The 27,915-nt window shown below is 36.3% G+C and overlaps 1 protein-coding gene across 1 annotated transcript in view; it reads left to right on the plus strand.

Annotated features, from left to right (window-relative positions):
• The first annotated feature begins 2,882 nt into the window (after positions 1-2,882).
• MED23 (mediator complex subunit 23) overlaps positions 2,883-27,915 on the plus strand; it is a 37,588-nt gene continuing 12,555 nt past the window's right edge. The window contains exons 1-20 of the mRNA XM_009281521.2: positions 2,883-2,909; positions 3,019-3,106; positions 3,888-4,012; positions 4,158-4,269; positions 5,056-5,154; positions 5,722-5,823; positions 6,796-6,865; positions 8,515-8,627; positions 9,861-9,956; positions 10,529-10,546; positions 17,206-17,406; positions 18,857-19,000; positions 20,518-20,663; positions 21,241-21,486; positions 21,656-21,798; positions 22,366-22,540; positions 24,234-24,397; positions 25,531-25,655; positions 26,142-26,347; positions 27,312-27,492. Coding sequence (XP_009279796.1) covers positions 3,020-3,106; positions 3,888-4,012; positions 4,158-4,269; positions 5,056-5,154; positions 5,722-5,823; positions 6,796-6,865; positions 8,515-8,627; positions 9,861-9,956; positions 10,529-10,546; positions 17,206-17,406; positions 18,857-19,000; positions 20,518-20,663; positions 21,241-21,486; positions 21,656-21,798; positions 22,366-22,540; positions 24,234-24,397; positions 25,531-25,655; positions 26,142-26,347; positions 27,312-27,492 — 2,553 coding nt within the window. The 5' untranslated portion in view covers positions 2,883-2,909; position 3,019. The remainder of the gene's footprint in view (positions 2,910-3,018; positions 3,107-3,887; positions 4,013-4,157; positions 4,270-5,055; positions 5,155-5,721; positions 5,824-6,795; positions 6,866-8,514; positions 8,628-9,860; positions 9,957-10,528; positions 10,547-17,205; positions 17,407-18,856; positions 19,001-20,517; positions 20,664-21,240; positions 21,487-21,655; positions 21,799-22,365; positions 22,541-24,233; positions 24,398-25,530; positions 25,656-26,141; positions 26,348-27,311; positions 27,493-27,915) is intronic.

Raw genomic sequence — 27,915 nt, forward strand, 5'->3', positions numbered from 1 at the left:
CTTCTTTTTTGGCTTACAGCCCCCGGGTTCCGAACCCCCCGCCGTCCTCCTCGGCGGTAATTCGCGCTGTTGGCGCCGCCGGGCCCACCGCGAGGCGCGCCCGGGAGATGAGTCGGGGGGAGGTGGCTTCTCAGAGCTGAAATCCTCCCTCTGCTGAGTTCTTCTAAGGAAGCTGACGCAGAGTAGGACTGGGCATAAAACAGGGGGAGGCAGGTTGCTTGCCCAAACCCAATTTATAGCGTGCTGAGTTTACTGTAGATTAAGCAGTTTAAGGAGGCGGTTTGAAGGAGCCTATGAGAAGATGAATGTCTTGAGGAGACCTTTTTCTTCAGCCAACAGAATGGCGTGAGCGCATCGTAGAAATCTGCACAACGGTACCTGCAAAATGAAGCATAGTTCGGTAGATCATTAGAATAGAATAGAACATTTCAGTTGGAAGGGCCCTACAACGATCATCTAGTCCAACTGCCTGACCACTTCAGGGCTGACCAAAAGTTAAAGCATGTTATTAAGGTCATTGTCCAAATGCCTCTTAAACACTGACAGGCTTGGGGCATCGGCCACCTCTCTAGGAAGCCTGTTCCAGTGTTTGACCACCCTTTTGGTAAAGAAATGTTTCCTAATGTCCAGTCTAAATCTCCCCTGGTGCAGCTTTGAACCATTCCCATGCATCCTATCACTGGATACCAGGGAGAAGAGATCAGAACCTCCCTCTCCACCTCCCCTCCTCAGGAAGCTGTAGAGAGCAACGAGGTCACCCCTCAGCCTCCTTCTCTCCAAACTAGACAAGCCCAGAGACCTTAGCCGCTCCTCAGAGGACATGCCTTCCAGCCCTTTCACCAGCTTTGTTGCCCTTCTCTGGATGCATTCAAGGACCTTGATGCCTTTCTTAAATTGTGGGGCCCAGAACTTATACTTGTGCCCGGCCTAGGTGCAGAATATGGCATTTCAATTTGTTAAATTTCATCCCATTAATCATAGCCCAATGCTCCAATCTATCTACATCCCTCTGCATGGCCTGTTGTCCCTCAAGAGAGTCAACAGCACCTCCCAGTTTGGTATCATCAGCAAAATTGGTAATGGTGCATTCAACTCTAGCATCCAGATAGTTGATAAATATATTGAACAGCACTGGCCCTAGAATTGAGCCCTGAGGAACACCACTGGTGACCGGTCTCCAGCCAGATGTAGCCCCATTCACTAAAACCCTTTGAGGTCTGCCCTTCAGCCAGTTCTTCACCCAGCGTAGCGTGAACCTGCTCTTCCCACAGTTGGACAACTTGTGAGGGACGGTATAAAAAGCCTGTCTTTTATATAAAAGACTATACTAAAATCCAGAAAAACTACATCCATCGCCTTCCCTTCATCCAATAGGCCGGTGACCTTATCGTAGAAGGATATCAAAATAGTTAAACAGGACTTTCCTTTTGTGAACCCAAGTCATTGGGTCATTAAGTCATTGTTTTGTAGAGCACAAGTGAATGAGCTTCTTGGTAGATATGAGCACTTCATGGTCTGAAACACTGGGGTGACAGTAGTTGATAAGGTCCTGAACAGGAGCCTGACTGATGTTTCGGACAGAAGAGGCTGGTCAAACTGTCTGAACTCAAAAGTATATGTAGGTCTCATAGATAAGTGTAATTGAAATGGTGGCTATGTGATGAATTTCAGTAGAGGGAAGGTTGGGTTTTTCTTCCTGTTTTAAGTTTGCGTTAAAAAATGCACGATGTACTTTTCTTTGAATGGTGTTAAGTTGCTCGTAGCATATTAATTGCCCATACTCGGTTGATTTCTCGTTTTGGCACTGTCATTCAGATTATATTTTCACATGTTTAACATTGTGATTTGACTGTGTTGTCACATTGCCTGTTTGTAAGCAATGTTATTTGCCTAATATTTTTATGTAACAAAAAAAAAAGGCCCTTACAAAATTTCATTGCATTTTTGAAGCTATAACTGAGAAAATAGCAAGTTGTTACTTTCACTGCTGCTATTACCGACTTGGTGGACGGCAGTGAAACTTACCTAAGTTTCTATGTAGAACAGATGTGTATCGGTTTCTCTTTTGCTTCTTGAGAAAGCTATGAGTAGCAGCGACAGGCAGTTCTAGGCTGTATGATTGAAAAGGGTCACCAGAAAGATTATTTTATTACACGCTCTTACTTCTGCAATATAAAAATGAAAATACATAGTGGTCAGTTATAGATCACATGTGACTATAATATGAAATTCTTATAGAAGGTAAAAAAAGTTGTGGGATAGTATTTTCTAGAACCTCTTTGCTGATGTATTAGAATAATGATGTAGAAGCCTTTGTTCAAAATGGAGTTTAAAAAAAAAAAAAAGGAATGTTTCAGAGGAGATAAATTGGATATTCATATATAGTCTTTCACCTAGTACAAGACCATATAATCATTCAATGGAATTTAAAAAGCAATGGATCTAAACTCAGATGAGAAAGTAACTGTATATAATTGATTTGTGTAACTGAGTGTCATGGAACATAAGTGGAACAAAAACTTAATGGGATTCAAAAATACTAATTTTTTCAAAGTATGAAAAAAGAGCTGCAATAACAGAATCAAACAATTTCTCCAACTTTGGGAAGTAAATTAATCTCTAGGTATTTAGAAGAAAAAAAAAACAAACCAAAACGAAGAGCCTTAATCTGGATCCACAAGGTATGTTGTTTATATGTTTATATGAAAACAAAGCAACCTCAACTTTGAAAGAGTCTAGAGTAACAGAAGAAATATATCTGTCTCTGATACAATCCCGTAACAGTACGACTGTTATTCTTTTGTGCTTTATCCTGGTGGTGTGATACTCACAGAAAACCTTTTCACAATAGCTCACTCGGGGGTTTTTCTCTTACAGAAAACAGAAGTAATTGAAGAAGCTTTTCCTGGGTGAGTGTAATGTTAGTTTATTTGTGCAAGACTTTCTGTATACATGTATTTTTCTACTTGTGCTCTTTCACTGAGTACTGCTAATAACTAATGTTCTTATTTACATTAGTATGTTTATGGACACTCCTGAAGATGAGAGAACCAAACTGATCAGCTGCCTGGGTGCTTTTAGACAGTTCTGGAGCAGTCTTTCCCAGGTTAATGTTTAATTTGTTGCTTATGTGTACTGTATATACTTCTTTAATATACTGAAACCTTGTCTAGTAGACAAACACTTAAGCTATAAGGTCTGTGTCCAGTCATTCAGGATCTGGTTTCAGATATGGAACAGTAAAGAATATAGGAAGACTTTGCAAGAAAAAAGATTAGTTTTGACGTTTATAAGATTATATAGTTGTTTAGTAGAGGTTGGTGTGCAGTGCAAATAAAGATAAGCAAATGGAAGTATAACAATAAAGAAATAAACAAAAAAAGGTAGTTTGTTATGGGATTTCTGGTAGAAGTGAATAAGTAGGGGGGAAAAAAAAAGAAAATAGATGTTTATGTTCAAAAATTACCTTCCAAAAGTTAGATATGTCTAGGCACTCTTCTGTAATTGGAGACCTGGTCATCTTTGTTTTCACTGAATTTGATTATAACTGTGAAATAGAAAGAATAATATAGAACAGTTCTATTTTATTCTGTTCTGTGCTAACTTACATGTGAAAAACAAAGCTGACTGTAGAAATCAATGTTTCAGCTAGGAGGTATTTCCAATACTGGACAACTGGACAACTTCTGTTGGACAACTGGCCTTCTTCAAAATAAGATCAAAAGTCTTGTAGGGAAATCTGTATGTTGGAGAACTGGACAACTTCTGCCATTTATAATCTTGTTCTTCTGTTAGTTTCGTTTCTTCATGGTAGGATACTACACGAATTTTACAGTTTGTTTCACTACCTGTAAATACAGTCTTTCTCCCCTCTATTGCTTTTTCAGGAATCCCATGAACAGTGCGTCCAGTGGATTGTAAGGTTCATTCATAGCCAGCATAGTCCTAAAAGAATTTCTTTTCTTTATGACTGTTTAGCAATGGCAGTAGAAACTGGACTTTTGCCACCCAGGTAAGCTATGTTGGAATGAATCGATAAATAGTATACATTGAAGTTATAATATTGGAGGGTATTTTACAATGACATTATAAAATTATTGCTGGAGAGCACGTGCTTATTATCTGTCATTCATTTTTGCATTGTCTCCTTCTGCTAGGATGGTTTGTGAATCTCTGATAAACTCCGATACACTTGAATGGGAAAGGACACAGTTGTGGGCGTTAACATTTAAATTGGTCCGGAAGATTATTGGAGGTGTAGACTACAAGGTATCTTCCCCCCATTCCTTTCTTCGTGATAAGGCATGTTACTTTCTGGCTTTGTTTTTATGATTTTATGTCAAGAGACATCCAATGTTTCAAAGTCTGCTTTGATTATGAAAGAAAAAAGTAATTCAGTGAGACCACTTCTAATGCTTTTTCATAGTTGAGCTTTACCTTAATAGCTAATTCTGTATGGACAATGTAACTCCTCTTATTCTTTTCTCTATTACATAGTCATCTTCCATCCCTCTTTCAGTTACTAGCTAAATAACCCTAATGCAGTTGCAGAAGTGGTACACATGGAAAAGTAATACTATCAACCATTAAGGCTGAAGTTCTCGCATCTGCTCTGACCCCTGTTGCTATGTAGGAAAAAGGTCCTGAAAGCTGAGTCTTTGGCAGGGTACAACTCTTAACAGAAGGAGTAGGAAAGCATGCATCTCTTGCAGAGAACCACCTCACCAGCATGGGTGAGCGTGTTAGAGCAAAAAACATAAAATACAACGTTGTACTTTGGTCAGTCTGCACAAGCCATTGTAGGTTGGATGACTCTGGATGCACATCAAAATTTCAACAGTTACTTTCTTGTCTGGGGTATCCTAAGATTGAGAAGTTCCATAAGGAGTTCAATGTCATTAGCGTTCAAATTCTCAGTAGCAGTCTGTCTTCTGACAGTTAGTGACAAACAGCTAATTTGTCTGGCAAAATATTGTCTGACCATATTGATTGTGTAGTCTTTCTTCCAGAAATAAAGAATATCTGGGAATGTTAATTTTGTGTGCTTTCTTTTAGGGTGTGCGTGATCTGTTGAAAGTGATCCTAGAGAAAATCTTAACAATTCCAAACACTGTGAGCTCAGCTGTTGTACAGCAGCTTTTAGCAGCAAGAGAGGTAACTATCTGAGTTTTATGTTATCACTATAGAGAAAGATAGGCCTCATTCTTTTGTCATTAATGAGCTTCTGATAGCTGGGATGGCTCTCTTTGAGAGTTGGTACAGCTCAACAGCAGAGACTTACTCTTTGTGCTCTAATTGTTTTCTGTATTTGCATTTTATACAGTAAACAAAGAGCTTTTGGGGGGTATTGTAGATAAGCACTAAAATCCCTAACAGGACAGTCGGGCCCAATGTTTGACTTGCCTAAGGTAAGATGTATGAGATATAATATTGAGATTAATTTCTTTATTTTTTTCTTAGTGGATAGAAAAAGTAATTGTTTTCAATAGTTTGTAGGCAGACATAGAGGCATAGTTTTACTTAGGCTTAAACAGTCTAACGTACACTTGTACAACTAAAAACAGGTTTTAAACTAATGTAGTACTATCGGAATACAACTTAAGAAAAAGTATTTTAATTCTTATATCTATTTTCATGGGCTGCTTCGGACTAGTAGACAGAGTACACCTTTGTTTACCTTATCCAAAGTCTTTTACACTGCTGTATTTTTTTTATTTATAGGTGGTAGCCTACATTTTGGAAAGAAATGCATGTTTGTTACCTGCCTACTTTGCAGTTACAGAAATCAGAAAACTATATCCTGAAGGAAAACTTCCCCATTGGGTAATGATATGATATCAAATCATGTAATCTGGAGTCTTGTTCCACACAAAACAAAATGACTTCTTTAAAGTAAAGTTTAAAGGAAGATTTAAAATCTTCTATTCAACAGTAAGCTTTGTGTTTAGGTATGTAAATTAAGATACAGGCTTGACGTGATTGCAGCAGCAGCTCCCTGTGTTCTTGCATGAAATTGATGACGTAGTTTTGACCTATAGCCTGGTGTTCGAAACTCTTGAAGCACTGAGTTGGTTTTGTTGAATACATTTGGAAATGCAGGTCATGCTTACCTACCAGATTGTGCTTTCTCTATCACTTCAAGGTAAGAAAAAGCACTTTAAATAGCTGACCAGTGTTTTCTTTCTGTTTAAATTCAGTTAGCAAAAATATTTGGGGCTCTGGTGCAATGAAAATGGTCACTGTTTCCAAAAAGAATGTAATGATGATTCAGTTTTTAATTTTGTATTCTGTTAAAATAACTAGGTGTCGGGAAAAGGATAAAATACCGACTCCCTTGAATTAATAGGAAAACTGTTACTGACTTCTTTTGAGCCAAGATTTAATCCAGAGTGTACTAACCTAGGTCCTTCGTCTTTGTGGAATTGTCATCCAGAGGCAAACAGAGATTTGGTATGAACAGAAATTCTAAAGCTTGTCTTAAATCATCTGTTACTAAATAGTATACACTGAAATAATATAGTATGCATAGGAGAAAGTTTTTATATAAAGTCTCATTCAAATGCAAACTGAGAAGAGTGCTTCCTGCCCCTTCTTTATAAAGTCACATTTTTCCTTTTGTGGCTTTAGGTTCTGGATGATTTTTCCAACTTTTCTAAAAATGTAGGAAGCTATTTATGTTAGTAGATTCCTGTATATTTTATTAAAATGTATAAACTATTCTTAAGTTTTAAGTATTCCTTATCAGTATCTTCAACTTAAACCCTTAACTTTTTTTTTTCTCCTTTTCTCACCCAGTTACTAGGTAATTTAGTATCGGATTTTGTGGATACCTTCAGACCCACAGCAAGAATAAATTCCATTTGTGGTAAGAGAATGAATTTATGAGTGACTTCAAAGTATTAATAAATTAATTTATTTTGAACTGTTTTGTTTCTTATAACCTTTTGGGGCATATATTCATCTAAGCAAAATGATTCAGAGCTTATGTTTCATGTAGTATCTTTACTCTTGTCGGTTTGTTCTCAGACTTGCTTCTCTTCAGTTTTTGCTTTGAAGGGGAAAATTCATATTGATGAGATCAAATAATCTTGCTACAAGCTGGTAGTGGAAGTGTTCTACTTGTTACATGGCCATATAGTTTCTAACTACAGTAGACGTTAAGAAAACCGTAGGTTTTCTATGCTCAAGGATTTTGAGTTAATACAGATCCACTGGTATGCTAGTCACGGAGTGTTTTCTGACTTCAATTTCCATTGGAGCTTTTGGAGCTGCTCAGCCTTATCCCTATTGTTGCAGGCTTCTGTGTGAACATTTCCTAGCTCAGATGAGTCCTTTTCTGTGGAAGAAGAACTCACCTTCATTTATTGCTAGAAATCTGAAGATTAAAATTTGGCTGTTTTAATTGTGATGCCTGTTGCATTTTTCTTCAAAAAGATAAAAGTTTTCTGTTTGCTTTGAGAATTAAGTAGCTTAGTAACAGCTGCATTATATCTTAGATCTGAGGAAGGTTTATTGCAGCTGAGCTTCTTCAGTGCAGAGATGAAGAATGTAAATTCATCTGTAATGCTCCAAAGCATTTTGTGTTTCAGAAGCATGTAGTTATTCTTCTATTGAAAGTGTGGCATAGCTTTTATGCATATGACTCACAGGGATCATACAAATACATTATCACACAAATTTTTACAAGTCTTGTATGTGTAAATGACCCGTATAGATATGGTTAAAGGGGAGAAAGAAGTATTTATTTACTACTTGTTTTATTTGTTAGTAATATGGCCAGTCTGGACAATAGAAGTCATGGAATTTGAACTGACAGTGAGATTTAGGTCAAAGTTGAGGCACCTAAATTTAGATGCTGATATACAGGTATGCTAGGGGCTCAGTTCAGATGCCTGTGTTTAAGCAACTGAAATAAATCTCAGGTGTCTAATCTATACTGATTAACAAGTCTAAATTACCCTACAAAACACTCTTCATATGTGATCAACTGAATCACATTGGCCTACACTGACTGAATTGACTAGATCTCCATTGACTGTAATTGGAGTACAGATGCTTGTATTTGACTAGTTTAATGAACAGAATCCTGCCCACAGTTTGTCTTACAAGGTGAATGAATGGAAATTGAAAGACTAGATTATATACTTAGATTAGTAATACCATTTTCTTTGTGGAAAGGGTCAGCATACTGAAATCAAATCCCTAGGTCAAGCAGTGGCAGTGGAACAGTCTTCTGGTAACCTAAAAGGGCACTTTTTGATGAATATTTGTAAATACTTCTATTTTCGGGGTACCCAATCTGAACAAATGGGGATTTTACTCCTTAGATATTTTATTACTTGAAAATTGGTTAGAAAAACAAAATCAGCCTGAAGCAATCCTACGGTAAAAAGCTTTAAACAGTGGAAGTTTAAGGAGACCATAAAAGTGTCTGAGGCCAGTTTTTGCATCAGAATGATTAAACAGTAGGCCAGTTTCACTGTTTTAGAATTTATAATGTTTCATTGCATGTAGGTCGCTGTAGTCTTCTTCCTGTGGTAAATAACTCAGGTGCCATGTGTAACTCATGGAAGCTGGATCCTACAACCCTTCGTTTTCCTTTGAAAGGTCTCTTACCATATGATAAGGTATGCCTTATTAAGCTTCTTAAACATGTTATATTCAATAAATACGAAGCTTTGATATCATTAGGGGGGAAAAATAATTTCAACTGTGAATATCTGATTGTTCCAGCTAGGCTAACATTGAAGGCGTAGATGTTTTCACTGTGTTATATATTTCGGTGATTTCAAGCTATATGCAGAGGACCCTTAAAGTAGTGTGTGGTATAACTGCTGCCCAGGATGCTGAAGAACATGAGATGTTTAACGTGCTTTGTGGGTGTGTGCGTGTGAGAGAGCAAGTGAGAGCAGAGAATCGATTGGAAAATTAGTTTAGCAGTGTGGAGATGAAAGAGAATGGGAAGGTAATTTCTTCTTTTCTGTGCTCTTTGTTATTCCATAGGAAAGATAATTTTACAATTCAAACTTACATTTAAGTTAGTTTATTTAAACTTAAAACTCTGAGTGTGAAATAGTGGTGTGCTGAAAGAATTTAAAAACTGCAAAGGATCAGGACAAAAATCCACATTGTCCAGCATCCCATTCCCTGTATCCTAGGTGTCTAAGGAAGGATGTAAAGATAGTATATCTAATGACATATATAGTGTTCACACTCTACAGCCATTATCATTTTGGGTGTTTACTGAGACAGATTTGGTTTCTGTATATTTGGTAAACCTTCCTCTGCCAAATATTTGTTCAGTTTCCTCTTGAGCCCGTGTAAACTTCTAGCATCCTCAACATCCCTTTGACAAGGAGTTCCACATTTCAACTTCATGTTGCATGAGGAATCAGCTCCTTCTGTTTGTTTTGAACCTAGCTTCAGAAAACATTTTTCTTTAAAGTGATTCTGCTATTGGAAGATACAGTGAGCACTTGTTCCATATCTCCTTTCTTCATGCTACTCGTGATTTTTATGGATCTTGGTCATGTGCTTCCTCAGTTGTCTTACCTGGCTTCCTTTGAGTTCTTGACAGTCTTCCAGTGTTTCAAGGCTGTCTCAAAAAGTGTGCTGTCCTTTTATTAGATGAAGCATGTTCTTCTACTTGGTCCCCATAAAATCTGTCACTTCTTAAGAGCTGTGATTATTTCCTCCTTTCTTTTGGGTATCAGAGAGCGAAAAGATTTGCCAGATAATACATATCTGCATAAATTAAACATTAATTCTTACATTGTTTAACTCAGTTAAACGTAAACTCAGTATTAAACATAATCTTGAGGCAATATATGTTTGTATGTGATTGCTTTTTTTTTTTTAAGGATCTGTTTGAGCCGCAGACTGCTTTGTTGAGATATGTGCTGGAACAACCGTATTCAAGGGATATGGTCTGCAATATGCTAGGTCTGAATAAGCAGGTACTGTACTGTGCTGAAACACGTGATTTAATTCTGCATAGAATCTGCACTATTCTTTTTCTCTTTTCTTTGCTATAGCTAACTAAGCAAAACAGTTTAGGTCCAGAGAGTAAATTTTTTTTTTAATTATTTTTTTTATGAGATCATATTAGGTTAATTGGACACTGTTGTTCCTATCATTTGTATATTGCTTTACGAATGTTAAATTGAAAAGTAGAGATTTAAAATACGATTTTTTTTTTGCATTGCTTTTTTTTCCTATAAGGCCAGCCTCAAGTACACCTTTGACAGACAGTAGGAGACTACTAGCTCAAACAGTAAAAATGGTTATTGTTCATTAGTCTTTAAAGCATTGTTGTTCTCTGTTATATTGGCATGTTATAGTACTAGAATAGTGAAAAGCTGGGTTTTGTTTTGTTACATTTTTTCTTTTTATACCTTAGAATGGGAGGGCTTAGTCTGACTTGGGGATCCTTGAGGCTGGCCTCATAGTCACTGTTTTGTCTTTTCTTTTTTTCTTCCTTTATTTTTGTTCTGTCCTGTCTTGTCCTGCCCATCCTCCAATGCTCTAGACCTTGAACATTGCTCAGGTATGTTCACAACCTTACTGTTGTATTGTGACTAACGATACGCTGGCCGCTTTGTAGCCACTGATTCCAGTTAGAGAATACATGTACAGTCAGGGCTTGAAATTGGCAGGACCGTTAGTCAAGGGCAAATCCTCACTACAGATCTCCAGAGATATGAGAGATGTAGCATAAAGTTGACAGTCAGTGGTCCTTTGGTCCTAAAATTTTGCTTGGAATGGACTGCTACCGTTTCCCTTACCAGTCATAAGAACTTTTACTTTGTCTGCTGGAATTTTCAGATGAGGAGAGATTCTTAGTTCAAAATTTCTTTCCTTATGCAGGTGGAAAAACATCCACTGCACTTGACTGTAAAATTATAAAGCTGTAAATACATCATTGTTTAAAATAAAAAAAAAATAGCAAAAAAAAAAAAAAAGCTTTACTAGTGGAATTTTCTTATCATTAGGAAGCCTCTGTAACAAACTTCCCAACAGGCAATTATAATATTCTCCAAGATAGGTGAAAGAAAGGTAGTGCAGAATACCATGTGAAAAGTAGTTCCTTAAAATTTGTCTCCTTGTTTATATAAATAAATAAATGCCTGAGCAAATCAACCAAGTGGGCTTCTGCCTGAAATTTGAAATTATGGGTATTACATTTACAGTTGATCCCTTGTTACAATAATCAATTCCATACCTACTTTAAAAAACATTGTTTAAGATTTATAAAATAGCGTTGCTGTTTGCAATACTATAGTGAAGGTTGTGTCAGTGTTTCCATTTAAGAAACTTTTTTCAGATTTGTAACTTGACTATAAAATTACATGATCCTGAAACCTTGTGTATATTTCCCATTGTAAGTGAAATATAGCAGTGCTTTTCTGGACTAGGACAATGTTTTTGAATGCGCAGATTCCTACATCTTGACAAACATTACTCTGTGTTGTATACGACAATCTTTTGTATTTGAGACTGCAGCTGAAATGTTAAACCTTGGAAACGAGCTGCTAGGTTTAGTGTTGAAATGAGTAGTATTTGTATTCTGTGTCTATTTCTGTGTCTACATTCAGTTAATAAGTCAAACTATTCCTCTATGCATCTTGTAGCTGGTAAATAACACAAGATCCAGACAAAAAAAATATATTGAACCCATTTTATTCTTCTGACTATGGGTGGTCTGTGCCTTCAGGTCAAAAAACATTGACGTTAAAAATGCTGGGTTTTAACTCCTACTTTACTGTCCTCTAAAAGTAATCGAAGAAAAATTAAATGAAGTAATGAAATATATTGAACTGTACTTCTTAAAATTTGTTTGCTAGTATAGGAATTCCTACACAAAGTTTCAATCTGGCGTGAATTTTTATGGCCAAGGAGCAAACTTGAAGAACGTAGCTTATAAAGGAAATGCTGACAGAACATCAACTATAGCTGTGCTACTACAGTTACATCAGCATAAAGATGTTTGGGCTGTTGAAAATTTGTGAGTTAAAAATATAAATACAGAGTAGGGTGGTATACCACCCTATAAATACAGAGTAGTGGTATAGAACAGGAAGTAATGTTCCATTTAAACATTAATACACTGTTTAAAACTGTGGAAAACATTAAAATTTTACTTGCTTTTAGGTACAAATTAACTTCATGTTATAGTTGAATTTGTTAATATAGCCACCTGACAAAAAAATAGTAGCATGCTTTTCAGAAGTTGTGTAACTGTATCGATGCTTTCAGTAAAATGGCTGATAATTTTGTATTTTATTATTAGAACTGAGCTAACCTGCATAAAAGAATTGTCAGTATAATAGAAGACAGAAATGCAAGTAGTACCAAGTTTGTTTCAAAATAAATACAGAAACACCTCAAAGCAATGATCATCATTTATTTATGATCATTCATTATTTATGTGAAGCTGCTTGTATGCCCTATCAACTATTTACACAGATCCAGTTGCAGGATTGGAGCCTTCATTTGAATCTTTTGGCATCACAAACTAGGTATGGCTCAGCCAAATTTGTCCTAGTTCTCAAATATTCTTGAAGATGAACAATGAGATTTTCTGGTTTAATCTTAACTAAGCAGATCTATGGTAGAAAACGGTTCACTCAAACCATCTTTGTGTTGTGAAAAATAAAAATAAATTTTTTTAAAAAAGTACAAATCCAGCTGTCCTGTTAACCTTGCAGAGAGAAAAATGAAGGTAAAATTTGATATGTTTATAGATTCATATGTTCCTTTCAGGATTCTTAAGTTTTGTTGTGGGATGAGGTTTTCTAATACCTTTATCAAGTATATGGCTTTAAGTCCAGATGTAATAATACAGACTTCAAAATTTTCCTTCTGTTGGAGTCTGGGGATTTTTCTTTTTTGCTACTGTGTACTTCTGTGTGGGACAGTACCTTCTCTTGTATACCTGTTTGAACTGGTCTATAGGAAGTAGAGATTTAAATTGTATTTTATCATGTATGTTATGGTTTATGGTTGGACTCAATGATCTTAAGGGTCTTTTCCAACCTAAATGATTTTATGATTCTGTGTCAATTTGTATTCTGCTCTTAGCTGGGGTGATTCTCCCAATACTTAATTATCTTTTAAGTAATTTGTTGAGGTATGTAACAATCTGTTTTCTGGAAAATGATTAACAGTTCAAAGTGTCTTAATACACTGATACCAAATTAAGATTCAGTTTAGGGATCCTACAGTTGGTTCTTAATATCGAGCTTTAGTAATGTCTTAAGGACATGAAGTCACTTTGAACATTTTGGTTTATATCTTTACCTTCTCTGTATGTACAGACTTGCATGAAGAATAAAATGCTATTTTTGCTTGCATAATTGCAGTCAGGGTTGTATTGCAGTCCTCTAAACAATTAAAAACTTTGTTAAACTTTAATTTCTCTGGGTTGGGGAATATTTGAAAGAGGAGGTAATTTTCATGTGTCTTGTTTCTATAATGTTGTACAAACTTTTAATTAGCAGCTATTGTATTAATGATTTTGCTCTTTAAATAGTATATTTGGCTGGTCACCTTTTAAACCAGCAGTGGTGATCTGCAACTTTGAGTAGGAAGTTATCTATGCCATACTCTGTTCAGGTGAATGTGTAGTCGTATTCTCTCCTAGCTACAAATCAGGATAGTTTGCTTGGGGAAGATGTTGTTTATTTCATGTCTGTCCATGCATTGTGTAAGCAGAATCATTAAGTGAAAGGAATGACATAATGCAATATTCAAAAATTGACTTTCCTTTCCCTTTTGTTTTTAAAATATTGTAGGTTGATGCTGGGAACTCACTATCTGATATTATAGGTGTTAACATGGCAAAGTACTTAAATTAAGGGGTGTGATTATTTTTTATATATTTCTGATTGTATAAGTGTGTGTTGAGAACACTTGAGTGCAACTTCCTTGTTGAAACTTACTCCATTTTTTAATGAGGAAAACTTGAGAATGCCCACTGAACTTGGTAGAAATAGAATCGGGCATAATATAAACAACAAGCTTTAAGGTTTTGTGTCTTGGTAGCATACAGTTTTGGAAAATGGAAGTCGGGGGGGCTATAGTTCTGTCTCGTATTAACTACTTCAGGCATTTAAAATATATTTTGAATTGGACTTCTGGAGACATCATTTACTCTTGCAGGGATCTTGGGCTCTGAGGTTTGGTCTTCTGAATCCATTTCTTAAGTGTAGATACTTATTAAATATTTTTGAGATAAATGTTGTTGGCTTAAAATATTTGAAAACTATAATAGCTTGCAGCTAGCCTTACTGACTTCTTTAAAATACTTCTCTTTTAGGGAACACTTTTAACTCTACCCGCCCCCCTCACCCCCAAAAAACCCAACCAACCAAAAAACCACCCAAACCCAACTGAAGCTTTGATCCACTGAAAAAGTACCACGAGTCCATCAGGGGGCTGGTCTTAAGAGAAATTTTAGTATCAAGTTTTCATGGTAGCGCTTTTTCCCCCCTGTATTTCTTTATGGTTTAATAATGTTTTCAATGAGATTATGTATTTGTCAGATCTTTAAATATTATTTTCAGGGCAAAATGGAGAATGTGTATTTATGTAACCAAACTACAAAAATTTGAATAATGTTCTCTTTAGGAAAAAAGCATAGTGGTTTTGAATGCTGTATTTTTCCATCTATAATCTAAAACAGTGTTTGGTTTGGGTTTTTGTTTTGTTTAATCCATGACAAAACATTAATTCCTACTTATTTGTGAGGAAAATCAGCTGTCACCTATATTTTTATTCGTCTCAGTATATACTGAGATGTTCTTTCAGTTATGAGTAATTAATAAAACAAGGCCCCAATCCTGCAAATTCTTATGCAGCATGATATTTTATTTCTGAGTGCTCCAAAACTATAAATACAAATTTTGTGTAAAAATATATATTCACTGAAAATACAGAAAAAAAATGCCAAAAATTAAATTAATGAAGATAGAATGTGAAGTACTGCTATATTTCTTACTGAAAATTGTTTTTAGAGCAATAAAAGCATGATTTTCAGAATAAGAGAGTGAATTTTTTTTTTTATTTTTTTTTTTTTTAATTTCCTGGCTCCTAAACTTTTCCCAATCTTAGAATTACTCAGAATAGTGAAAATTCCTACTGGAAATTCTGGCTTTCTTTTTAACAGTAATATTTTCCTGTTGTATTCTTTGAATAACTTTATTCTAAATTAATATAGCCTAACATGATTAGGCTTTTGGACATTAACCCAGTGCTTAGCAAACTATTAAATTTCAAGCCCTGTACGTTGTAGTTTTGCATGCTGGATTATAAACTAGTCTATAGTGTTGTCTGTTGCACCCTGCTCTGCTTCATAATTAGTTGCTTTGGGAGGGGGGGGAAAAACGAACTGCAAAAAACCCAAAGTATTCTCAACTGGTGGTGTTAATACTGCTCTCTGTAAATCTGTAGCGTGGTTGATCTGTGATAATGGCATTGCGTACTGGAAGAGAAGGTGAAACAGTAATCGATGCTTTCTGTTTTAGTTAGAAGTTTGTGTTAAGCATGCTTCAAGAAAACACAGCTAGAACTGTAGCTTTCTGCAGTTTTGAGCTGGCGAAGAGCATGCAACAGGGGATGCTGTTCACAATATTTTGTCAACTTTTCCCATTCTTGCATTTTATTTCTAATTGGAGAGAATCTCTTTTTTTTCATGGCAAAAGACTACCACCGATGAAGGTAGAACAAGCATCTCCTTTCAGCATCTCTCTTTCCTTTTATTATTTCTTTCTTTATTAATTAAAAGGATTTTTTTAGGCTGCCTGGCTAGTAAGTCAAAGAACTCATCTAAGATATCCCTAAAATGTTTATGAGTGTTTGGGTGATCTTTTTAAACTTTTTTACATACACCTTTTTGCCTCTAGAAAGGGATACAGCATTTTCATGATTAGTATTTGAGCAGCTCAGTTCCTTTTCTTTTGTATCATTAAAGTAATAATGTTTTCTTTAAGGCTGCATTATGTTACAGGCATCAGGTGTGAAAAAACAAACAAACAAACAAAACCCACCCCACCCCCCCAAACATTCCTGAATAGAGATTGTAATGAAACAGAGGTTAGATTATTTCCACAGTGCTAGCACTGTCTGAAATAGGTTAAATTCCACACAGCTTTTTCTCCTTAGTAATAGTACTTTGTACCAGTATAACTATATGAATGCAGCGTAATAAAAGGTTGTTGCACTAAAGAACTTGTGATATGTGACATTATACTTGATGATCTTAAATTGAAGATTTATAATCTAAGTTCCAAACCATTGGTGGTGCGCCTGCTTTACATACATCTGTACTAACATATGTATCTGAATATATAATGTGTTCCTTACTTGATCATTATTAAAAGTCTTCAGGGAAGGTGTGTATTTTAAATAATTTCTGTGTTTGCATAGCTCACCATGGAGATTGTGGCAGTCTAACATCTAAAGAGCTTATCACTATGATATGTATTTTTTGTTCTATTCACAATAAGTAGAACATACCACTTTTATCAGATTAATTTTCAAAGGTTTTTGATCTTGTCTTGTACTAGGTGGTGCTGTGTCAGTAGCACCTAATTATTAGTGCTAGTATTAACCAAGTGTTAATTCTGCTGCTAGCTGTAGGTTGTAGGTGAGCCCAAAATGAGAGTGAAAAAGAGAATGGTCATTAAACACCTATATTGTGTATTGGGATGTTTCCTCTGGGTTTGGTGGTATAATTGATATATCTTTTTCTTCATGGTGATCCCTACTTTTGAAATGGACTTTAAAGGAGAAAAGAGGGAAGGGGAAAAAAAACCAAACCCAACAAAAAACCCAAAACAAACAAAAGAACCCTCACCAGTGTGTTAAAAGAATGGACTTTGTTTTCCATGAATGCAAGATCAGAAATAACATTCTGCATGAATTTATTAAAAAACACAAACAAAACCCCCAGATGTTATTTGTGCATTGATGATCTGTATTTTGGAACTGAGTAGGGAATTATGTGATGTGTGATAAAATGTAAAAATCATTGTGACCTGTAACATAGTGCAGCTTTAATACACTGGCTTATCCTTAACTTAAGTTCAGACTTCATTTCATGCTTCCCAGCCTTCTGTCAAAATACTGTACTGTAACTGCAACTGTACAAGTTCTGAAGTTAATGGCAAGGCTTTTGGAATACTGTATCTGATCTCTGCCTTACAGCACAAGCAGCGCTGCCCTGTGCTGGAGGACCAGCTGGTGGATCTTGTGGTGTATGCCATGGAACGGTCTGAGACTGAAGAGAAGTTTGATGATGGTGGAACCAGTCAGCTTCTGTGGCAGCATCTCTCCAGCCAGCTCATTTTCTTTGTGCTCTTTCAGTTTGCAAGTTTTCCTCATATGGTCCTGTCACTCCATCAAAAGGTAAATTATTTGTATCGCTCCTACTTGGTAAGAGAGATTTTAAAAACAAAACAAGTTTAAAAAAAGAAAAAGTCACTGACCCCTGCAAGAAGTACCTTATGTGTAAGAATCAAGTTTTTGATCATTGTGCTCTGTAGAAGTGAGTCAAATTCTCAAGTTATGTTGCTGTGAGCTACGTCTGTTTCCAGTGTATTCAGTTGCAGGATGTTGCATTATATTTGGATTCAAAATGTGCTAGTAACTAGAATAAGGAGATAAACTGGCATAATTCAGAAGACCCGAGTACTGTGCTGTTAGATCCAATTTACAACCAAGCTTCAAACAGAGCGAACGCCCTGTTCAGTTTGTGAGCTAAAGAAACATGCCTTGTAAATGGATGCAAGAACTTACAGTTTGCCTAATCAATCTAATCAAAGCAATCTAATCAAAGATTGTTTGTCTAATTACAGTGATATTGGCAATCACAGTCCAAAGTTATTATTACTTCCTAATAATAGTTCCACTAAAACTGATACACTTTCTAGTATTTACCCTTTTCTCTGGTGCTCAGTTCCTCTCTGAATTCTAAGGGTGGTGGTGCCAGTCCTCCGTAAGGGAGAGGAGGGGTTACAGTAAGTCAGCAACATCCTGAGCTCTTTGCTGAGAGAAAGTATGGTGTCGATGGTAGGAAGGGGGTGTTCTTTCTCCTCACTATAGGATTAGCTTGTGGCGATTTAGATACAGTTTCTAACATGCACTAGACATTGCTCCATCTTCATTTGCCCACAGTGTCATGTTACACCAAAATTTACTATGTATGTTATGTTTTACTTGTGATGGATTCTAGTTCTCTGCTCTCTTTGATATCCCTGAAATCAGTTTTACCGGGGTTGCATTCCTTTAATTACTGTTAATGAACTATTGAAACAATAGGCACTATACAAAACAGTTGCACAAATCTAGCCTAAAACTAAAGGAAACTAGATAAGAGTAGAGGTTAAGAGTAGAATACTGGTTATTAGAGAATTGCTGTTACAGATAAAGAAGTTAAATAACAAAAAAAAAACCCAAAAAACATATGGGTCCAGATGAAGCAAGCCGAAGTTGTTCTGGTTCAGAGACTGTAGCCTGCTGCTAGCAGTGGCAATACTGTACTTGGCTACAGGGCTGACAAGTCCAATATTTAAGAGTTGCTAATTTTTCAAAACAGTGATCCTCAAGAGCTAAATACATTTTAAATCCTACCATTAATCGTTGTGGCCTTCCCAGAGTCTGTTTCCGTGTTACAACTAATGTACCTGTTTGCCATCTTTCTGAAAACACAACATACATTTCTGCCTAAGTCCTGCTATAAAATTCCCACTAATCTTTGCTGGAACTGTTTTAGTCTACCCTTCTACTTTTATAGGAATCTTTGCAGTGATTTTTCTTCTGCATGCAGTATTTGTCTGTTACTGAGTGTTTTTGACAGTTGGCAGGCCGTGGTCTCATTAAAGGAAGAGACCATCTGATGTGGGTGCTACTCCAGTTCATCTCTGGCAGCATCCAGAAGAATGCACTGGCTGACTTCCTCCCAGTTATGAAGCTTTTTGACCTCCTGTATCCTGAGAAAGAAGTAAGTCTTCTCTCTGAAATTAAAAGTTTTATTTTTAATTCAACTAGAGACCTTCATATGTCAATATTACTATCATTTGTGAGTCACTGTTACAGCAGTGTGCTGCATAGTTGGAGAGAGATGTTTTATGATTTCCTAGCTATGTTTTTCCAGTAACCGCATTTGTGCAGTGTTTTTAGGGGTAAAAAAGACTTCTGTTAATCATATCTTCCTTGACTTTGGTTTGACTAAAGTTTTGAGGAGTTTGTTAAAGCACTGAGGATACTATTAAGGAGTAATGTTGCAGAATTTCATTGTTATATCTGGGCTGTAACAGGATAATACACTGAGAGACACTTTCACGCCCACAGAACTGAACAAGACACTTAAAATTTGTTTTGTGTTAATGGTTACTTAAAATGCATTCTGGGGTAGTAAATCAAGTCCTAGTCACGCTTTGTACATTCCTTTAGAATGAAGGTTCCTGAGGAAGGGGGAGTTAGGGGAGCTTCTTAAACTTCCACCATGATAGCGTTGTCAGCATGAAGTCCTGATTGCTTGCTCTTATCATAGTGCCTTCTGTTTTGGGTCAGTAAATATGTTAATACCAATGTGTGGTGTACTAAACTGATTTGTGGCAATTTTTCCCCCTCTTTAGTTTTGACCCACAGAAATTCTTCAGTACAATTTGTTTCATGAGCTTGCAATTGCTTTTGTCAGCATAAAATATTGGAAGAGTGACAGGACTATTTGCTTTAACTGTAGTGACGGGCTCTGAGTTACACTTGTTTAAAGTGTTTGTGGGACTAGGGCATTTCTGAGGATTCAATTTCACAACCAGTTTAAGTGTTATCTACGGTTGTCACTCTTAAGGGGATCTGTCTTACTCTCCCCTTCGTTATGTGTTGCTGCTGTCTCACTTGTGCTATCAATGGTGCTTGTGCAGTAGTAACTGTACCACAGGGAAAGAAATGCAGATGTTGGCAAAAGGAGAGGGCCAGAGTGCCTTTTCCAATGGCAGTAATATACCCGAGTCTATAGCCCAAACCTTTTGAATTTTCGGATATATCTGTTCCTTTTCATAGGAAGTGTATTAATCTTTAAGTATAATGGTGATGCTAGACAAGTTAGATTTTTCAGAAAATATTGGTGAACCACTGAGTACCTACTATGGAAGCACATACCATAACTGATTTCTGAATAATGTATAAGTGGGAGGCTGAGAGTAAAACTATATGTTTTGTAACTATATATGTCTTGAATTTGTATATTCTAAGCATGAACTTCCATTTGCTGAGGTCTTAGATTATTTGTTTTGGGTTTTTTTTCAGAATAATTACTGAAGTCCAGGTCTCTTCCAGAGCTCTTGATTTAAAATTGCATACATGGATGAGGGTAGAATCTGTTCTTTAAAAATGTTGCCTATGGTGTTGCAAGTCAGAAGAAGAAAAACTTGACCTTGTGAATGCTGGCTATCTAAGTTGGTTTTCTGTACATTAATACATGCAGTATGTCACATTCATGTGTTCTTTCCTTAGTGTATTCCTGTACCTGATATTAACAAACCCCAGTCAACTCATGCTTTTGCGATGACCTGTATTTGGATTCATCTGAATCGGAAGGCCCATAGTGACAACTCCAAGTTACAGATTCCCATTCCTCATTCTCTTAAACTTCACCATGAGTGAGTTTTGGGGAGTTCGTTATGTTTTGATTTGCCTCTACGCATAATGGCATAGGAAGCTCCAAGTCTGTATTCAGAATGTATTGTGTGATGGGATGCTGTATAAGGTTTATCAAAGGAATGAAGCAGGTCTAAGAAAGAGCTCAAAGTCAAAATATTTCATAAAAAATGAAATGCTGGTACCATACAGCTAATGGAAATAATATATTACATCTCAGATTAATAAATCTTTTTTACTGATGGAGAATCTGAAAGCAAATTGACTATTTTGTTTTATTATGCTGTGGTTTGGAAAGTGTGGGTAAGCAGTACATTAGATTAAGTTTTGTCTGGCAAGGTGATTTTTAAAGCGTATTTTTCTCCTGAGGTGTTTCTCTGATATAGGAAAATTGTAACACAGTGGAACTGTGGCATAAGATGTAGTCATTTTGATGTGGTGCAATTAATAAATATTTTGGTTTTTCTACTATTTTACAATGGATTTTTGACTGGGATTATTGTGGCTGTAATCCTTGAATGCATGTGTATTCTTCTGCTTGTTTCTTTCTACTTAATGTTTAATCTCTTTGGCATGCAGGTTTTTGCAACAGAGTTTAAGAAATAAAAGCTTACAGATGAATGACTACAAGATTGCCTTGTTGTGCAATGCTTATTCAACCAATTCAGAGTGTTTCACTTTGCCAATGGGTGTACTAGTAGAGACTATTTATGGAAATGGCAACATGAGGATACCCCTTCCAGGGACTAATTGCATGGCATCAGGGTCTATTACCCCGTTGCCAATGAACCTCTTGGACTCACTCACAGTTCATGCCAAAATGAGGTACAGTATGCAGCTACCTTTTTTTTTTTTTTAACCTGTAACTAATTATCGTCAGGAAAGCTTTCCTGTGTCTGAACGTGTCATGTATAGAGCTGCTGATTTACTTAATAGATTTCTTAACTTTCAAGTCCTTATTTTTCATTGAAAAATACTTTCTCTCTTTCCTCAGTCTGATTCATAGCATAGCTACAAGGGTAATTAAGTTGGCTCATGCAAAATCTAGTCTGGCCTTGGCTCCTGCTCTTGTGGAAACCTATAGTCGCCTGTTGGTTTATATGGAAATAGAGTCCTTGGGCATCAAAGGCTTTATCAGTAAGAAAGAAAAACTTTTTTTTTCTTCCCCCCCCCACCCCCTTCCTTTTGTTCAGTAGCATTTTCTTTTAACGGCAACTAGAGACCGTAGTAAAAATGAAAATCTAATGATGCAGCATGTTGAATACATGTATAAACTATTTTAATATAAAAGAAATTGTAATAATTATCCTAGTGCTGCAGTAAATTTTAGATGAGTGTGCTGCTGTCCCTTTATGCCATCACTTGTATGGTCAGGACCTTCCTAGTTACTCTGAGTTGTGCAAAAATATGCTAAATGGAAAATCGTAAGCAAAGTTACTTAATTTGATGCAAATGATACTTAATTACACTCGTTAAAATAATTTGCATGTCTGCTGTATATGTTCATTGGTAACATTATTGAGCTCTACACATTTACAGCATCTTCAAACAGTGCTTGCACACGCACTCTTGGAGGTAATAAAATTTTCAAATCAAATGTCTGACTTGCAGCTAAATATAACCCTCTATCCACAATGTACTCTGTAGTTGTATTTTAAAGTGTAATCACTTGGAAAACTTACTTTACAAACTCTCTTTCATAAGGTCAGCTCCTACCAACAGTGTTCAAATCTCACGCGTGGGGAATTTTGCACACTCTGCTAGAAATGTTTAGCTATCGGATGCATCACATCCAGCCTCATTACAGGGTCCAGCTGCTCAGCCATCTTCATTCCTTGGCTGCTGTGCCACAGACTAATCAGAACCAGCTTCATCTGTGGTGAGTGATGGTTACCATGTTTAACCATAATCTCGGATTCCTCCTTCATCATATGTTGAAAGCTGTGTGAGAACTGCGTTTTAAATGGGCATAAGTACTTCCCAGTCTTAGTTCTGTGGCTAAATTGTTTTGTGGTATCTCAGCAGGTCATGTTTCAGAAATACAGTTAGATGTTAGCAGTAGTACTCTGCAGAGTTGCATGAGGCAGCCTCTTGCACAGACATGGCAGCAGTGTCACAGGTCAAAACAGGAATGCACACCAGAACCATCATGTCAGGAAGTGTCGGGTGACTCTTGAGCTTGCATTGGAGATAAAGGGCAATGCCTGCTACTTGTAGTCACAGTGATTGGCTTGTCACAATGATTGGCTTGTCTACCAGTAGGACTGCGCTTGCTTACTCCTGTGGAGGATGTTTAATTCCATTACAAGAGTTAAGCTGGTTCCACTTGATTCTTTAGCCAGTTAATTTTCAGTCAGATCAGAGAAATAATCTGATTCATCCTGCAGCTGTAAAGGAGTTGGCGCAAAGCTATGGTGGCTGTACATGAACCTGAGTGGAGAAAAAAGTGTCAGTTCCATTGTATGGTGTGTGTCAGCGTAAAACACGCATAAAACAATGGCTGATTTGGATACAAGAAAGATGGAAAAGCTGGTTAAAGCAGCTCTAGAGTTGATGTGCAGCTAATTCTAGGGAAAAGCTTTGACTTTAACCTTTGAGTTAAAAAGGTTGAAGGGTATGAGATTCAGTTTGTATGTAGAACCTGGGGTTTGTTGTAGAAAAGTTGCGGAAAAGAGTGTCCATTCACTCTTAGAGTAGAATGCTTCTTGTGGGTGTATGTGAGGGAGACAGAGCAACCTCATTATTACCAGTTCATATCAAGGAAGTCTAATTACACAGTGATTTCTTAGTCCAGAATTAAATTGCTCAGTTGCTTATCCTTTATCAAGAATAAAGAGAACAAGTGAAGACAAGTTTCTCCTGAAACTGAAGATCTTGTTCTTTATTCACCTAAATCTTGTTTTGTTGTCTTAGTCTGTGAAATATGGATGTTAATCAGTCCCTTTTGATAAGCACTGCGTGCAAGTAGATTGGAGTAAACTAGCCTATGGCTTTGGCATTTCAAAGACACAATGTTATAGAAGTCTCTTAAATTACTTCAGACTACCTGGTGTGAAAAGCGCTTCCAACTAGAGCACTGGAAAATAAAGTGCTTTTAATCAAAAGCAGTACTTCCTCATTTCTTTAATAAGGACAATTTAGTGCTGTCTGCTTCAAGGTGATAGTTAGCTTTGAAACTTTCCATGCATTATTCATGCTTTTTTATTCTGTTTTTGCATATATTTATTTATCTATGTATCCTTGTTTAGACAAAGACATTCAAAATATAACAAAAGGGGGGGGGTCTCTAAATTGGAGAGACTTGAGGTTCTTTTGCAGGGGCTCTGCACCTGGAATTTTCACTAAATCAACATTTGAGAGCTTTATTTGAAAATAAAGTACTTAAATACTTGATAACAAGTTTATTAAACAGTGGAAAAAGCAAACTTTTCCAAAAGGTTAAGAACATCATTTTCAAAACAAATGTTTTTGTATTATTTGAAGCAGAAAATGGAGGAAAAACAGATATTTTTGGAATCTTAGAAGCAGCAGTGTAAGCATTATTTGCTAACTGGACTGTTTCCTTCTTTCAGTGTTGAGAGTACTGCACTAAGGCTAATCACAGCTTTGGGCAGCTCGGAAGTCCAACCACAGTTTACGCGATTCCTCAGTGATCCCAAAACGGCTCTTTCAGCAGAATCAGAAGAACTCAACAGGGCTTTGATCTTAACTCTAGCAAGGGCAACTCATGTGACAGGTAATAGCAGTACAGTGAGATGACATCTAAGTGCAAGCTGTAGTCAAGTAATTTCTCTAAAATACTGTTTAATAGAATATCATGGAAATGACCTTGTCATAGACCATATCCCATACACTTCTGGTTTTGAAAGAAGTATAATTTTAATTTCCAACTATTTGTTTTTAGGCAAAAAGCTATTATTAAAGCAGCAGTGAAATCAGACATTGTTTCAAAGTTTATTTTTATACAGAGACACAGTTGTGACTAGGTTTTTTTTACTGTCTTATTTTCAGTTTCATTATTTTCAATTTAGATGTTTGGATTGATTACTGATACATGCCATTTAAAAAAAAAAAAAACCAACATGGGATGTTCACAGCAAGTATATTGCTCATGTGGAAGCCACCCCCTCTACAGCTTACTTTTAAGAAAAAGCAGTGTGTGTTTTGTGTTTGCTTTCTTGGGGAAGGGGGAGGGGGAAGCTTTTATTGTGTGGTTTAATGTTTTAACAATGTGCAATGACATGTGTCAGGGTTTTGTTAGCTTTGAGGGGGATGTTTTCTCTCCTTTTTTATGGTTCTAGTCTGGAGACTCGCTGGAGAGTTAGGACAACACTTACTTCACAAAAACTGGTGGAGGTGACTTGGAAGGGAAAGCGCTTCTTTGTGTTAGCTTTGCTCAGCCTTTAATGTTAAATCAACACTGGGGTTGGGGGGATGAGGCTTGTGTTTTATTTCTACAGCTTAATTGGGAAAGGTACTGCTGAGCAGCCTCTTTAAAGCAATATAAAATGGCATCTGACAATTTCATCATCATTATCTTCCTCAGGATTTTTTTTTAAGTCTAATCAGTTAATCAGCAAAAGCTTGTCTTACTGTCATTACAGGGAATTAAATACAAATTCTTAAAATCATGATTGCTTTATTTGTAGCTTAAAACCTAAAAATAATTTTGTTACTGTTAATAGCATAAAAATGATAATATCCAGCTTGTTCCATAGAGTAAATAAGATTCAAAGAGAGGGGATGGGAGAAGTTGGCCAAAAAGGAAACCCTCTTGAACTAGCAAAGCCTTGATGCATGTGACTACAAAAGGAATACCGACAAGAAATGGTTTTTTGTGTTAAATTCTAATATCAATCCGTTTTCTAGACTTTTTCACAGGCTCTGATTCAATTCAGGGAACTTGGTGCAAGGATATATTGCAGACTATCATGAGTTTTACTCCACATAACTGGGCATCACATACACTAAGCTGTTTTCCAGCTCCTCTGCAGGTAATAGTTTCAAATTGATGATTTTATAATGGAAGTACAGAGATTTTACTCTCTTAACGAGATCCTTTGCCTTTTGCTAGTTGCTGAGATTCTTCCCCTGTCCAGACTACTTTAATCTCAAGTCCCTAAAGTATGCAGCATGATTGTAACATTGCTATTTCTTCAGAAATGCATTAGCTTCTCCTGGAGTATTCTGAGGCCAAGTTTGGCCAACTGGTACTTCTGGTGGAAGGTAAATCAGATCTTTTAAAAAATAAAATTAAAAAAAAAAAGTTGGAGAAGCCTTTTTTCTTGTGGCAATTTGTCACATAGCTTTTTTAGTGACAAACAGTCACTGTGGTGTCACGGTGAAGCAACAACCCTACCTAGTAGGTTTGTATTGTACAAGGAAGTAGGAGCTCATAAGGTGCTAAGTCAGGCAAAAGTTTGCCTGTTCAAATGTTTTATTCTAGGCTCTCGGTCACAGCAAAGCCTACTTTATTTCAGGTATTCTTCAAGCAGAATAACGTACCTCAGGAAAGCCGTTTTAACTTGAAGAAGAATGTGGAGGAAGAATACCGAAAGTGGAAGTCTATGACCAATGAGAATGATATAATCACACACTTTTCTATGCAAGGTTCACCTCCGCTTTTCCTTTGTCTCCTATGGAAGATGTTGTTAGATACCGATCACATTAATCAAATTGGCTACAGGTGAGCTTAAAAGACGTGCTATTTTAAAGTTATTACAGCAACATTCTCAGTTCTGAGGACATAGGCTTTGTGCATTAACAGCTTGATCTGTACTCTTTTTTATTAATTCAGAGCATGCAGAGCATGAAAAAAAGGAGTGGAGCTAGGTATTAGCAAGCATATCATAATAATTGTGCAGTGTTTAAGATTGGTTACACCACACAGTGGTCCGCAATGCGTATTCTTCCTGGTAAGAGACAAGGATGTGAGGTGTTTGAATTAAGCAGTTTACTTGTAATGGCAGTGTTTCAGGCAATCTGAAATAGTAAACAGAAAATAGAAAGCATTTATTTACTTAGCCTTTATACATGAATAAAGGCCAAATTTTTTTTTTTAAAAACAAATGTTGGATTAAGATGAAAATTTATTATGGAAGTAGTAGTCCTACAATTTTTTTACTTGTTCTCAATAGTAACAGCATCAGCTCCAGCTGTGAAAAATAGATTCTTTCTTTTCAGTCCTTGTTAGGTCTGTTGAAAAAATTAATATTTATGATATCACGTGTTACTCTTCTGTGCAATGAAGAAATACCAGTATTTTAATGCTATGGTTATATTAAAACACATACTGCAGGAAAATAAAGTTGAGTTGCAGAAGATTGTCTTAAGAGGTGTATAACTAAAAATGCTTAACTAAAGCATGGGTTCTGGGCAGAATACTATGCATAAGAATTGGTGAACTTGAAGCTTTTCTTCTGATTAATATCCAGACTTCGGAATTCTGTTGCTCTAAGGTTTTTTTTGCTTTGCTTTGGGGTATTCTTCAGTTCATTTAATAAAGGGAGGGGTTTTTTCTTTTTTTTTTTTTTTAAGACAATTGTATTAAAACCCACTAACTCTTATAAAATAGACCAGTTAAAAATGTATTAAGAACAGTAACAATTGCTTGTTGCTTTTTTTTTTTTTCCCCTTTTCTTCCCTGCTAGAGTGTTAGAAAGAATTGGGGCCAGAGCTCTGGTGGCACATGTCAGGACATTTGCAGATTTCTTGGTGTATGAATTCTCTACCTCTGCAGGAGGCCAGCAGCTCAATAAATGTATTGAGATTCTCAATGACATGGTATGGAAATACAACATTGTAACACTGGATAGGTTGATACTGTGTTTGGTAAGTATTGCCTTAGAAGATAAGATGCCAGTTCTTCACACAGAGTCTGCTTTCTGAGTCACTTTTGTAGGAGCAATCTTTTTAAAAATGCATTGGTTTTAAATAGTGACTATTTGCTAACCCAATAATCAAGTAAAATAATAGATTACTTCTGCAAGCAACATAAAACTCAAAGTCTTACAGTTCTGTGAATCTTCAGAGGAAGCTTTTCTTGGTTATTTAATGGCAACCATTGAATTGGTATTATTAAATGTTGTTATTAGTGCTTTGGGTCTCTGACCTCAGAGCTATGCAATTATTTCTGCAGCCTGAAAAGGTAGAAGAGGTATGGCATGCCATGATTCAGAAGCAAATGGAAAATCTTGTACCCATTAGAGTATGCTTTCTTTGCTTAGAATTCAGCCTGTTTAATCAGAAAAGTGG

Source organism: Aptenodytes forsteri, unplaced genomic scaffold, assembly GCF_000699145.1.
Source record: "Aptenodytes forsteri isolate BGI_AS27 unplaced genomic scaffold, ASM69914v1 Scaffold82, whole genome shotgun sequence".
Lineage (NCBI taxonomy): Eukaryota > Metazoa > Chordata > Aves > Sphenisciformes > Spheniscidae > Aptenodytes > Aptenodytes forsteri.